Genomic DNA, 12,953 nt, shown 5'->3' with positions numbered 1-12,953 from the left:
ATTACATAATGTCAGGCTACCTCTAGAAAATCCACTCCCCCCCTCATCGTGCGTCTCTGCGCGGTGGACAGAGAGGTGATCATCCTGTACCAGCGGGGGAATACGAAAAATCATTAGACAAATTCTTAATAATTCGTAATATTAACACACTTGTGTGTGTGCTCGGGGCCTGCGTGTGGCTGGATGCGCACGCGAGCATCATGAATGACATCATTTGGGTTATTTTTGTTCAGCAGGTGTCGATTTTTATTATTTTTTTTCCTTCACGCGTAATGGCAGATGTTTTTTCCCTCCTGTGTCCTGGGAATAAACGCTGCTGTTTCTTTACTCTTGTGACAAATGACATCTCCAGGGTTAGATCGAACAGGCAGTAGGAAGGTGGCCACTTCAGCTGAATATTACTGTCAGCTGATGATTTCCTTAACGGCATCTCAGGACACCAGTTAAAGGCGCACAGCACTCTGTCGCAGCGGTTTTCCCCCCCTCAAGCTGCCAGGTTTTATTGTAGGCTACATATGGCACCAGGACGTGACTGATGTGCATTTTATCTTCATCATCAGTTTTATCAGAATCACCATCTTCATCGTGCAAGGGCTCAGAGCAGAGCTCCTCTCTCGCGTCGTCCAATAGGGATCGTCACATCACCGCCCGCGTCACGCATGTCACGCACGTCACGTGAGCAGTTAAACAGCTTGTGGTGGTTTCATGTGGTGATCGTCATCCTCAGCCTCAGAGAACTATTCCGCTGCATCAGGCTGCTCTGCATTAGAAACTGCAACAGAAACTCTCCGGGGCATATGAATTAAAGGTGCAGTTAGGCGGAAGTCAGGGCTGTTTGTTTCCTTAATGTGAGGTATGTCTGGTGTGGGCGGGGTTTAGTTAATCGTCCATGTTTTGCTGCACTGTTCACTGTCAGCCACACACCTGCCTTACAGTGCAGTGCATCCTAGCGCTGCACTGTATTGTACTTCTTATTCCACTGTAGGAAGTTTAATATATATATTTTACATTATCATTCTGAGTCTGCAAAGTAACAAGTAACTAAAATTATCAATTACAGGTAGTAAAAAAGTAGTTGTGAAAAAAAAAATTAGTATCTGCTTCTGAATTATAGTGGAAAAGAATTACAGAGTAGCAGAACATTTACAGAAGTACAACTACTTCAAATATGCACCAGAGCATAACCAGAGTAACTCAGTTACTTTCCACTAGCCTTCTGGTTTTGTATGATGGGCAGAGTCAGTCAGTCACCCCAGATCATATTTGGTGGGATACATTTATAAAACCACCCGAGTTCAAGATGAGTCATCGGTGTTTTAAAGGAAGAAAAACATATTTTTTGACAGATTTTTAGGATGTCATGAAATATAAATGAAACATTAAAGGGCCTTTTTGTGAGAGAAGTTGATTTTCCTAACTCATTGTCATTCCCATCTCGTCCAGAACTTGGATTGTAGGACGGGTCGGCCGCCATCCCAAAGCGTCGTTATTTGTCGAGTTGGGAAAGAGACTCAGAAATCAATTTTTCTTACAAATAGCACCTTTAAAAAACTAAATAAACCAGAAAAAAGTGCTTTAAGATAAAGACATCCATGCGTTCTGTATGTACACATAGATCCACACATACAAATACACAAACTACAAACATGTACAAAAACTGTTCAAAGTGCTCCACATAAAAACAATGAAAAAAATAATTAATAAAAACATCCGTGCATACAAACAAACATCCAGTACAAGAGCAATCAGCACAGGATTAGAACTATAATTGTATTTTATTATTTCACTGTGTGCAGAACTTTTTTTACCTCAGAATGAAAAGATTATTCTATTTGTGATGCCTTGGTTTATGGTGCATTTAAATGTGCAGGTGCACAAAGGGGTAGAAGGCAGTAAACAGGTAGAGAATCTGGGTCATGCTCGCAGCTTCACCGGCACAGAATGGTTGGTTCTCAGTCACTGAAGCGGGCCACCTGCCAGCTCAAGGGAGGAAACAAACCAGGACAACATGGGTGCCATCGTTTTTCTATGCAGACACATGGCAGCCAATGTGTTTCTGTGATGTTTCAGCTTTTACCACAGAGAACAAGAATCCTTGGATTACAGGATCTAAAGTCTCACAGATTCAAGTCCAACGCCTGTGTCGTGAAGCGAGCCCATCAGCTGATCCAGCAGATTCCTGGATTCTGCTTTAACCGTTATGAGGATAATCATTAATCCTCAATCTATCCTTGAGAACGGTGGTAAAAAAACAGTGGATGTAGGGATACAGCTTCTGTAAAGACAGTCAGTGTCAGGTTACAGCAGTGCCATAAAACTGTAAAAATGGCACTTTGGATTGCATTGAAAGACTTTCAGGAATTATTATAAGAGGGCTGTAAAGGAAAGCCTCAAAAGTCATCTTGAAGTCTCTTCTTAGGCTGCTAAAACCCTCCAGTCAAGTGTCTCTGATAACAAGTGGTACTCTAGCTGTATTATGTGCCTTTACATTTGTTGTGAGCCAGCTGTACATGTTATGCAACAGCTGACCTACACCCATTAAGGTGAAACTGTGACACAATGCCTTGAAATCCTTCTAATATCAGACGTCTGACTTTGGCCTCAATATATTATTCTATAAGCTTGTTTATGTATAGTCTGCAATGTTGTGCAAGTTGGAAAATGACAAGTAATTTCTTTCAGCGCTGCGACTAACAATGATTTTCATTATTGATTAAAGTGTAAACATGCCAAGATCGCCGGTCAGCCTTTATTATCCCAGGAGATTTCATGCTCTGCGGACAGAGTTGCACAGTGAACGTGAGATTCAGGGAACCAATCGAAACACAGATGGTGATTGTTATTCTCTAGCCAATACACCGTGCAATCAATATTAACTTGATAACGATAGGTTCAAGTAAAACATTTGTTTATTGGCAGTTTAATTTGCTGATTATATTCCCAATTGTTCAGTTCGTCGTTTTGTTATTAAAATGTCTTTTAAAACAATGAAAAATGTAACTCTTCAGGTCGATGTGACAGAGTTACATTGTTTGTTTTGTCTAACCAACAGTCCAGAACCCAAAGAAATTTAGTTTACTGTCATACAAGACAAAGAAAAGCAGCACATCTTCACATTTTAGAGGGCGGAAACAGCAAGTGTTTGATATTTTTGCTGGAAATAGTGTCAGTTTGCTGTAAACTGACTAATCAATTGTTCACATAATCACAGCGCTCTAGTGGCCGATCACAGGACTCTTGGGCTCAAGTCTCAACCTGGCAGACCAACGTCAGTATGTGTGACTGTGAGTGTCTGTAAATATTTGGCAGTGTAGCTGTAGTAATGGCTGAAATGATTAATTTGTTAACAAAATAGTTCAGTTGAGTCATTAGCTACTCTACTCGGCGGTTGGGGGTGCAGAGAGGCAATCACCTAAAAAATGCTGCAAAAGTGCCCTTTGGATGCCCCTATGGTAGTTCAAATATGATTATATGTCTTCTAGGGTGCCCCACCGCATACAGCTGGTGCCATTTTATCTTTTTGTCGCCCCTGTCCCTAAAACATCTTGAGTCTGCCACTGCAGGCATGTGAGCTCGAGCTGAATTTTCATTTTTTGTTGAATTTATCCTTTAAAGATGCTATATTTAAATATTTGATTGGGCTCGAGCTCGTCGTGTCTTCCTGTGTAAACCTTTGATGATGTCCTTCCTTGATCGTGCACCTGCTGTATCCTGAACACTCACGCTCAGACGCGCACCAAGGGGCAAATAATGGACGGCACGGTCAGGAACAAGACAGGAAGCTCCGTTGTTACAACGGAGCGGCAGCGCTCTGCGTCCGGTTACGGCGGGGGTGTCGTTCCTCTCTTTTGGACATTCCGTTCCCGCTGGGCTTTGAGCTCCCGTCTGCTCTCCTAAAAGAGTTTCCCAGGCTCATGTCCTCTTTTCAGAACCATGCAGGGTTTCCGTTGCCAGGGGACAAGGCCAAGGAAGGAAGTATGCCATCAGTGGTCACTGTTTTGTCCTCGATGGATCCAGGGTCATTGCCCAAAAACTGCAGCTAAAATTACCAAATTGGAACTAAAATTAAAATATCTGTTGGATTTTAATTATATTACAAAGAGCTTATTAACATTCATGCTGCTCAGGCTGAGAAACTCCCTGTGATGTAGAGTGAGTTTCCTTTTTCTGACCACGCATGGTGCTGTTGTCTTGCAATCCTGACTGCAAGACTCCTCTCATTTCAATCTTTTATGAGGCCAGGGGTCCCATTAATTTTCAGTGCAAGAAATTTGCTCTATTATGGGTCAAACTCATAATAAGCTCCTTTTTTATACCCAAGAAAGCAGGCCATAGCGGCCGAGGTTTATTAAATGAACTCAAAGTTTCTTTTATCTCTCTACACTTCCTCCCCGAGGACATTTGTAACGGATGATGCTGCAATTTTTACTTTTTAGAACTCTTTAAGCCACAACCACCAGGCAGCGTTATGTTCACCGCAGACTCCATCACACATCTCTGATGCGTCCGTCTTGCATTAAAGTGCAGCGGTAACTTTAGCCTTGATTGATATTTGCAGTTATTTGGCATTTTATAACGGTTCACCATAACGATTAATCAAGAAAGTAATCATAATAATGAAAAAATTTGTAAAGCCTATTTAATCCAGCAAAAGTTTTAATTAACACAGAACATATTCACTGAAAAGAACTAATAAGATGCAGGGTGGAAGAATCGCCAGCCACCGCCTCTTCATAGGACGATCATACTTGACTAGCAGCCCACAGACCTCTTTAAAAAAGTGCCTTTAAAGTGAGTTCCAAAACAAAACAGGGACTGTGACATTATTCACAACACTGGGAGCCGACTCATTTTACCCACGGGAATGTGAGCGTGTTTGATACTATCACATGTGAGATTCACGGTGTCAAAACTAAAGAAATCTATCATTTCTATGACCTGCAGATTTTAATGTGTCCGTGTTGGTACTATTTTGAGGCGTGTTCATATTGGCATCACTGTGATATACCCATGATTTACTACAGGAATAAATTCAGAGGTAGATGAGGCATTATTACTGTTGTTGACTTAAAGTGCCCAAAGTAAAGTACTCATAATGCAAAATGACCCTTTTCACAACCATATATATTATTGTACTGGATTATAATCCATGCAGATGGAGCTAATTTTGATTATTTTATGTACTGTGGGTGGCTTAATCTGTCCTTGAAGGTCAGGTTTATATAATTATTCATATTTTGTTTGTTTAGGCGTAGAAAAAACAATCAGCCAATGAAGATCTTTCTCTTCTGACTAAGATGTCTTCCCCAGAACTACACAGTGCACCTTTAACCCTAACCCTAACACATAATGAATATGCAAACAAATAATATGCATGCATGAAAATGCATTATTTTTGTAGCTTTGACTCCAAGATGTCCAGCTTTAAGAAGACGTAGTCGTATAGGCGCACTCACAGTACAGATTACAGTATGTGAAATAATAGATGCAGCACTAACAACACCTCCAGGGCTGTGTGCTGGACTCAGTCAGGACCACAGCAGCAGCAGCAGCAGCAGCGTCGTAGTAAAATGCGGTGCTGCTGAGAAAAGAGGAGGCGATAGAAACAGAGAGAGAGAGAGAGAGAGAGAGAGTAAGAGTAAGAGAGAGAAAGAGAGAGAGAGACCTCCCGGCAGAATATCTCCTTCAGCAGAAAGCAGAGGAGACCGGTCGTCCTCTCCTCCTCGGACATGTGGTGCACCCAGCAGTGGTAGCAGGACTAGCAGCAGCAGCAGTAGCAGCACTAGCGGCGGCGGTGGCTGTGGCGGTGGTGGCGCGGCGTAGCCTACTACGTCTTTTGGGGATCCTTTTGTCTTTATTTCCTTCCTTTTTTGGTGTGTAATGAGCTTGCTGGGGGCCTACAAGAAAAAGACCAGTTACGATGGCTATGAATCTTTGCAGTTGGTCGATAGCGGAGGAGACAGCAGCTTCAGTGTCGGCAGAGGGAGCAGCGGCGGCGGCGGCGGCGGCAGCACACTCGCAGGCTCCATAGCGGCCACGCTCGGACCGAAGGCAGGCCCGCTGCGAGAGGAGGACTGCAGCACCATGGACAGCTCAGGTAAGACTCCTCTCCGCCTCCGGCTGCTCGGGTAGATGTTGTAGGCTGACGCGGGGAGAGCTTGAGGGTGATGCGACGACTTCAGACACGAGTAACGTGGCCTGTAACCCAATGGCTAACAATAGTGGAAGTATGATGAGGCTGCGCACCTCCACGAGTCCCGTCCAGGGCTCACAGCGGCTCCAGACCGCACCTCGACGACCACACTGGGTCTGCCTCACGCACAGCGGAGTGGCTCGTGTCCTGTACACCTTCATATCAGAGAAACTGGCCCCACTTTATTCTGGTGTACACTAATGAGACGTGTGAGCCTATGACATTAGGACAACTTCTGCGAATATTATGGTCTTTATTTCAGTGTAAACAAACTATATCCTAAGCACACTAATGAGACGTTTTAGCCTTACTTTGCATCACATTAGACAACATACAAACACAGCTATCCTCCAATAAAAGGTAACAAGCTGAAATTAGTCAAAAGCCAGAAATAGTTTGTTTTTTAGAAACAATGTATTCTTTATGAGAAAGTAAACAAACACAGTTTTACCCAAGGTAAATTAATAAGACGTAGTAAGCCAAATTTTGTATCAAATGAGATAAAATGATTTACTTTATATGACAGTAAATAACCATATTTATACTTTAAGTCCACTAATATGACGTAATAAGCTGAACTTTGTGTAGAATTGGATAAAACAGAGAAATTATGTAGAAAAAAGATGTTCTTCAATGGACTGCAAACAAACAAAGTTTAACCTCAGTAAACTAATAACACGTATTAAGCTGTACGTTGTATGAAATTAGACAAAAAATCCAGTCATTATCGACAAACCCCTATGCCGAGGAAAAGTCTGGTTTGAGGTCAGGTCAGGCTTGACTGCACATCATCAGGCTTTGGATAACGCCAAACAAGCTCTATGGAGCCATTTCATGACCTTTTAGGTGTTTATTGTTGTTATTCTTTTTTTTTAATATATTTTAAAACAAGTCCCCATCTACTTCAGATGTTTGGGAGAATGCTGCAACGCTGTTTGACTGTAAAGCTCCATTAATACTAAATATACTTCATAACTTTACCCTACTGTCCATCAGCATGGGGCTGTAGATAATGACTGAATTTTAATTTTAGGGTGAACTGATCCTTTAAATGTTTGTTTTAGATGTCTCATTTATAAAGAATTCTCTGTAGACATTCATGTGACATACATTCCAAATGTGCATAACATATAAGTTAATATATACATATATATTATATATTTACACATATTGCACATAATACTCTATTGTTGTGTCCTTGAGGTTTTAAACTATATAGTAAATAGAAGAAAGGAAAAATCTTCAATGAAATCTAGCACAATAACCACATTTCATAGCCTATTTACTTCTTCTGTAGTCAGTAGACTACAACTTGCTTCAGTTTTAGGCAACAAAAGCCCATAAATCTCTAGAGGTTTAATCAACTCGCCATGAAAGATGGATTTTAAGACTTATGCCTGAATTTATGCCTGTTTATCATTAATCTGATGACAAATCCTCGACATGCATTATTGAATTCAGACATGAGGAGTCATTTGTTCTGACACTTTATCCTTGACAAGATCAATTATGTCCTCTGTAAGAGAGCTGCAGGAGAAGAATGAAGTTGTATGGTGAGAGTTAATGTTATGACTGCTACTGCCACCATTCCTGCTGCCTTTATAAGTACTACTGCTTAACTGTAACTCCTCATAATGTTTATTTTTTATTGTTGTAACATGGCAAATATTTGGCCTGTCCTGTCTAGGATTAGATAAGACAAACACCACTATCAATCAAACATTATAATCACAAATCATTTTTTGTGTGATCAATTCTTCTTCTTATTGTTATTATTTTATCAATATTTATGGATTGATTTATGGATGGATGGAGCCAGTAGGTCAGGAGTGACTGCAACAGCTGAAGAGGGCGTTTTGTTTACTGGGCAAACTATAGGTCACAATCCCTGTTATTAGCATCGCTGCTAAGCACCAGAGGAGAAGTGGGAGAATGTGAAGCTTCTGAGTGGACCAATCACAGTTGTTGCGTGTACGGGTTGCTGCAACTGTGCATTTACATTTCTGTGGAGATGCACGTCAGGCTAAGATGTAGGCTACGGCGGAGTGCAAGCACCTTCGTAGAGGCTACACCATCAGTGGGGAATGGATTTAACACAGAGGCATAAATCATGATTAACATGCATTCATTCAGTCTGATTCAATCTGTGGTTTTCCCGATAATCAAAAAGGGTTGCCATGTCTTGTGAAAGAATGTCATGTTTTAGTCAGAGAGGTTGATGGCATTCAATGAGGACAATTTCAGATACCAATGTCCAAAGTGTCCACTACAATTTCCATTCTCACTATTGGTGCTTCTACAGTATTACAACAGTTGTTCATGTATTATTTGTATATATGTTACTTTAGGTGTTTAAAGTCAGTTTGAAGTCTGTGGAGTGTGTGTATAACTCACTATGGCGCTCTGTGGAATCATCCAGCCTCCAGGGATGAACACTTGTGTGAAACAAAAGAAGCTGGATGAGCAGGGTGGAGGGGTCAGTGAGGGAAGCAGGGGATTGGCGTTGGTGATTGGTAGGGCGGGGGGATGGGCTCCAGTGTCAGATGTCTGTCTGGTCTGCCAGGCCTTACGGATGCTCTCTTTCATGTGTGTGTGTGTGTGTGTGTGTGTGTGTGTGTGTGTGTGTCCCATTCACACACACAGCCTGATACTGAGGGGTAAAGGTTGGCACTCCAGAAGGAGGGAGACACATTCAAACAAACCATTGATCTTTGTGGCAAAGCCAAGAGCTCTCTGTTCTGTTGATGTCCCGCTCTCTTTCTGTGAGTGGCTCGGCTCTCTGCTGCTGTAGTTACCTGGTGGAGCCTGTATCAGAGCCTCCCCTGGTGTCGGTATTAGTGAGGTTTGTCACTGTAACTGGCTCACCAGTCTGCACACTCCCACATCCATCTGGCCACAGACCCAGAGGCACAGGGACCAGCCTACAGACAGATAGGCAAGCACATTCACTCAGATATGCAGAGAAATAGATACAACATCACACTGAGACAAAGCATATGAGAAAAAGAGGACAGACACTTAAGTATAGTGGATTTGCATAATATCATTTAGACAAACACAGTTGGACCTTTGACAATACAAAGTAAATAAACGAACCGCTAAAATAATCTTTGATATTGTAATTCAAGATGGTTGAAATCCATCACTGCGGCATCAGGACTGAAGGACACATTGATTATGTTCACTGTATGACCTGATTTTTGCTGATATCGCATAATGCTAGCAAGTTAGCAGTTAGCTATTTTTTATTGGTCTCCAAGGGAGCTAAGTCTAACTCTGGAGATGTAACAAGGAAAATCTGGGTACATCATCGCAGATGGACCTCTGTTCAATCCGATGTAAGATGCTTTGTGGAAGCCAAAAAATGTCTACTTCAATTAACCAGGTATAAAAATGACCTGGATCCTGGGGGAGTCATGCAGGGTCGAGGTGAAGTCTGTGTCTCAGTCTTCAGTCTTTTGTAGAAGATGGCGAGTGATTTTGCTGTCCTGACATTGGTCAGGAGTTTGTTCTACCACTGAGAAACCACAACAGAGACCACTAGTAATGCTATGGAGCAGTGTTTTTAACAAGTAAGACCCTGTTTTGTTTGTTCGATGCACATGAACAAGGATGAACTTGCATACGCGGTTCCACTGATTGACCGTTGCAGATTGACGCTTACAGAAACAAGGAAGATGAAGAGTATAATCTAGCAAACATGGATGTAAACAAAGCAGGATTCAAAACATGGATCCATACAGGACATACAGGCCCTGTTTATTCCCATGAGAGCTGCTCAGTGGTGCATGAAGCCAAAAAGGTTTGATTTCCTGGGTGTAACATTATCAGATCTTCTGCGTAGTTTCCACATTGTATGTCCGATAGAGCGCGCACACTAGCTAACTTCTGGTTCAGGCCTCTGATAACTTGTATGGGAAGAAAATAATCTAATGGTGCGTCTCATCTTGGCTTTCCAAATGTTTATCGAGCCACATGCTAATGAAACAAGTCATTTCATTTTGTCCCCCCTTTTTTTCCCTCTGTTAGCCTGTGGGAAAACTGTTTTGGGGCCAGTGTGGATCACACGATGTTGTAATTACACAGTTTGGCCACTGTGGCAAATTGGCATCCGAGCCTGACCCTGCTCCCTGCAAACAAACTTTGCAGATGTGTTATAAGAAATGAAATGCAACGTGTTCCAGTGAGAAACACTGAATTTTGTTTTTGTTGACCTTATATCGCCTTCCTAAATGTCATTATGTGGTAGCGTGCAAACACTATCTACAGATAGCTGTAGCCAGACGACCACCTCTCCGCCGTGCTGACCTGGGAGAAAAAATCTGGTTAAGCCGTGCAGTAGTCGAAGATAAATCACTCGCCCCTTGTCTCATCAGCAGCATCTATAATTAAGCAGATTAGAGTCCGGAATTACGCCACAGTCATTTAGGTTCAGGAAATGACAAGGACCACCTCTAGTGCAGCTCACTGTGTTTGCTGTATTGTTGTGTGCCATTTACACCAAGCCGGATATTGTGGGAGAAAGGTTTGGAGACATATTCAGTCAGCCCACTGATTGCTCTGGACATAACTAGAGCTGTCTTTGTCTTACCTACAGTCATCTCTCTCTCTGTATATCTCTCTCTATCCCTCCCTTTCTCTCTCTGTTTCTATTGGTCGACTGTATGGAAGTGATAGGAGGGAGGGAGGGAGGGAGGAGGGGTGAGTTATTTGCCTGGCCCTGTTTTCGTGAGATTGCTGTGGAGTATATTTTTTCCTCCATCGTAACAGATGCCTCTTTACCTGTGCAGGCATCTGAACATGCCTGGCAGGTCTCATATAACTCCTGATTTCAAGCCAGGACATGATCTCGGTTTTCTTAATACGTCCTGTCATGCTCGCCAGCTGGGAAATTTGCATCGCAAGGAGGTTGAAAATAGACCAGAACTTACAGAGTTTCCTGAACGATGCAAGAGGAGCATTTCAGACTGTGTCGTCAGTGTAGACATGTTTAACATGTCTGACTTTAACATGTATGGCTTGTTGTTCAAGGTTTTAAGAAATGCTTTCTTGTTTGCTGAGAGTTGGTATTGAGAAGATGTGTCTCATGTTTGTACGGTAAATATAAAATTAGAGCTATAGGGTGGTTAGCTAAGCTTAGCCATAAGACAGGAAACAGGGGGAAAGAGCTAGCCTGATTCTGTCTTTCGAGTTGATGTTTGTCCAGAATTCTGTACGGGTCACAAAGATCACAGTGACAAGTTCACTTTGACAAGCGCTCCTCTAAACTAACCCTCCGGAGGAAAGTAAAAGCACATTTCCTCACGTGTAGAACTATTCCATCAGATGAAGGTTAAATGGTGATTGTTTGGCATTAGGCCAGGAAACAGCCAACAAATTAAATGATTCAGAAGTTAATTCAGTCAGCAGCAGAGTTAACTGGGTTACTCTCTGTATATCAGGCATCTGCTCAGCGTTTGCTGCATGTTGTCCTCCCTTTTTCTCTTACCAAGTGTTGATGCTCTCTGCTGTAGAGATCAACAGAGATGAAATAACCTGAGCACGCTCCCAAAATTTCACCTCAAATAGCTGAGGACAGGACGCTAGGATGTAGAAAACAAGGCCAGCTGTCAGGTCGTAAGGTTTAAGGCCATAGATGTGATAATATCTGTGGTGCTGTATCTGGATTTGTTCCTTTTATATTGTGTTTTCATGCTCGTGCCTTCATTTAAAACCCCGAAATGTCAATGGGATTAGTTTTCAGCCATTCAGATATCAGGTGCAGCAATGTTGTAGTGATTGATGAGATCAAGTTTCACCAGCTGTATTCTAGTCTGGGTCAGTTGGTACTGAAGGAGATTGGCAGATAAAAACATAAAGCACGTGTTCAGATAAGTCGTGCTCATGAATATTAAGTGTGATATTTTTGCAACTGGCTTCTGTAAGTGAATGACTGAACGCCACATCCCAGGTTCATAACGCAGGTGTTCTTTCCAAATGTCTAAGTCTTAGGCCCAATCGGAATAACCCTGATCACATTTATTTTGAGATGGTGTGTTTTTTGTTTTTTTTTATAGCATAACTACACTCCAGTCACTGTATGAGTGAACAAGCAGCTGAGAACATTTTGTGTGATTCAGTTGTTTAAACAGACACCCGCATCTGTTTCGACTGCCGCAGGCACCGTTCTATTTGAGTTTTGGGAAATTTTTGGGGATCATATGAGCTCTACAAGCAGGAGCTTTACTCTTCAGAAAAATAAATCCCTGTCACACATTTCAGGCCTGTGCAGTCAGAGATGAAAAGTCTAAATTTGGAATTTAGTGAACAACCACCAGGGAGGAGGACGACGACGACAACGACAGGATGGAGTGAAGCAGATGGGGAAAGAGAGGAATGGAGGGTTCAGAAGTAGATGAGTGAAGTCTGTGAAGGAGTGAGTGGAGAGGCAAAACACAGCGAACGAATATAAAGCAGTTATTGTTTATGATTAATGAGGAAAGTTTGTCTCAGCAGCAGCAGCAGCAGTCAGGATCTGGATAGATTTCCTCTGAGACATGTAATGTCTTTGTGTGTAAGTGTGAAAGTCTGCTGTTAATATCCATCACTTCATTACACCACAAATTGTATCTAGCGCTAGTTACCAATCTATCTGATAACATTAGCACTGCATTTGAGGAGATACTCAGTGTGGCATGAGTGTGAAGCCAGCGTGCACCCACGTCTGTCAGACCTGAGCTTGTCCCAACACTTCATTTTAAATTCTGCTAAAACTCTGGAA

General features: G+C 42.1%; 1 protein-coding gene across 3 annotated transcripts in view; it reads left to right on the top strand.

Annotated features, from left to right (window-relative positions):
* The window catches only part of dnajc6 (DnaJ (Hsp40) homolog, subfamily C, member 6), a 50,183-nt gene that overhangs the window by 498 nt on the left and 36,732 nt on the right, over positions 1–12,953 (top strand). For 2 of the 3 annotated variants that reach the window (XM_030433409.1, XM_030433410.1), the window contains exon 1: positions 5,517–6,097. In XM_030433409.1, coding sequence (XP_030289269.1) covers positions 5,881–6,097 — 217 coding nt within the window. In that variant the 5' untranslated portion in view covers positions 5,517–5,880. Of the gene's footprint in view, positions 1–5,516; positions 6,098–12,953 lie in introns of those variants that run through there. The other variant, XM_030433411.1, reaches the window with a different exon arrangement.

Source organism: Sparus aurata, chromosome 11 (assembly GCF_900880675.1).
Source record: "Sparus aurata chromosome 11, fSpaAur1.1, whole genome shotgun sequence".
Classification (NCBI taxonomy): Eukaryota; Metazoa; Chordata; class Actinopteri; order Spariformes; family Sparidae; genus Sparus; species Sparus aurata.
This window is presented reverse-complemented; position numbering and strand designations above follow the sequence as displayed.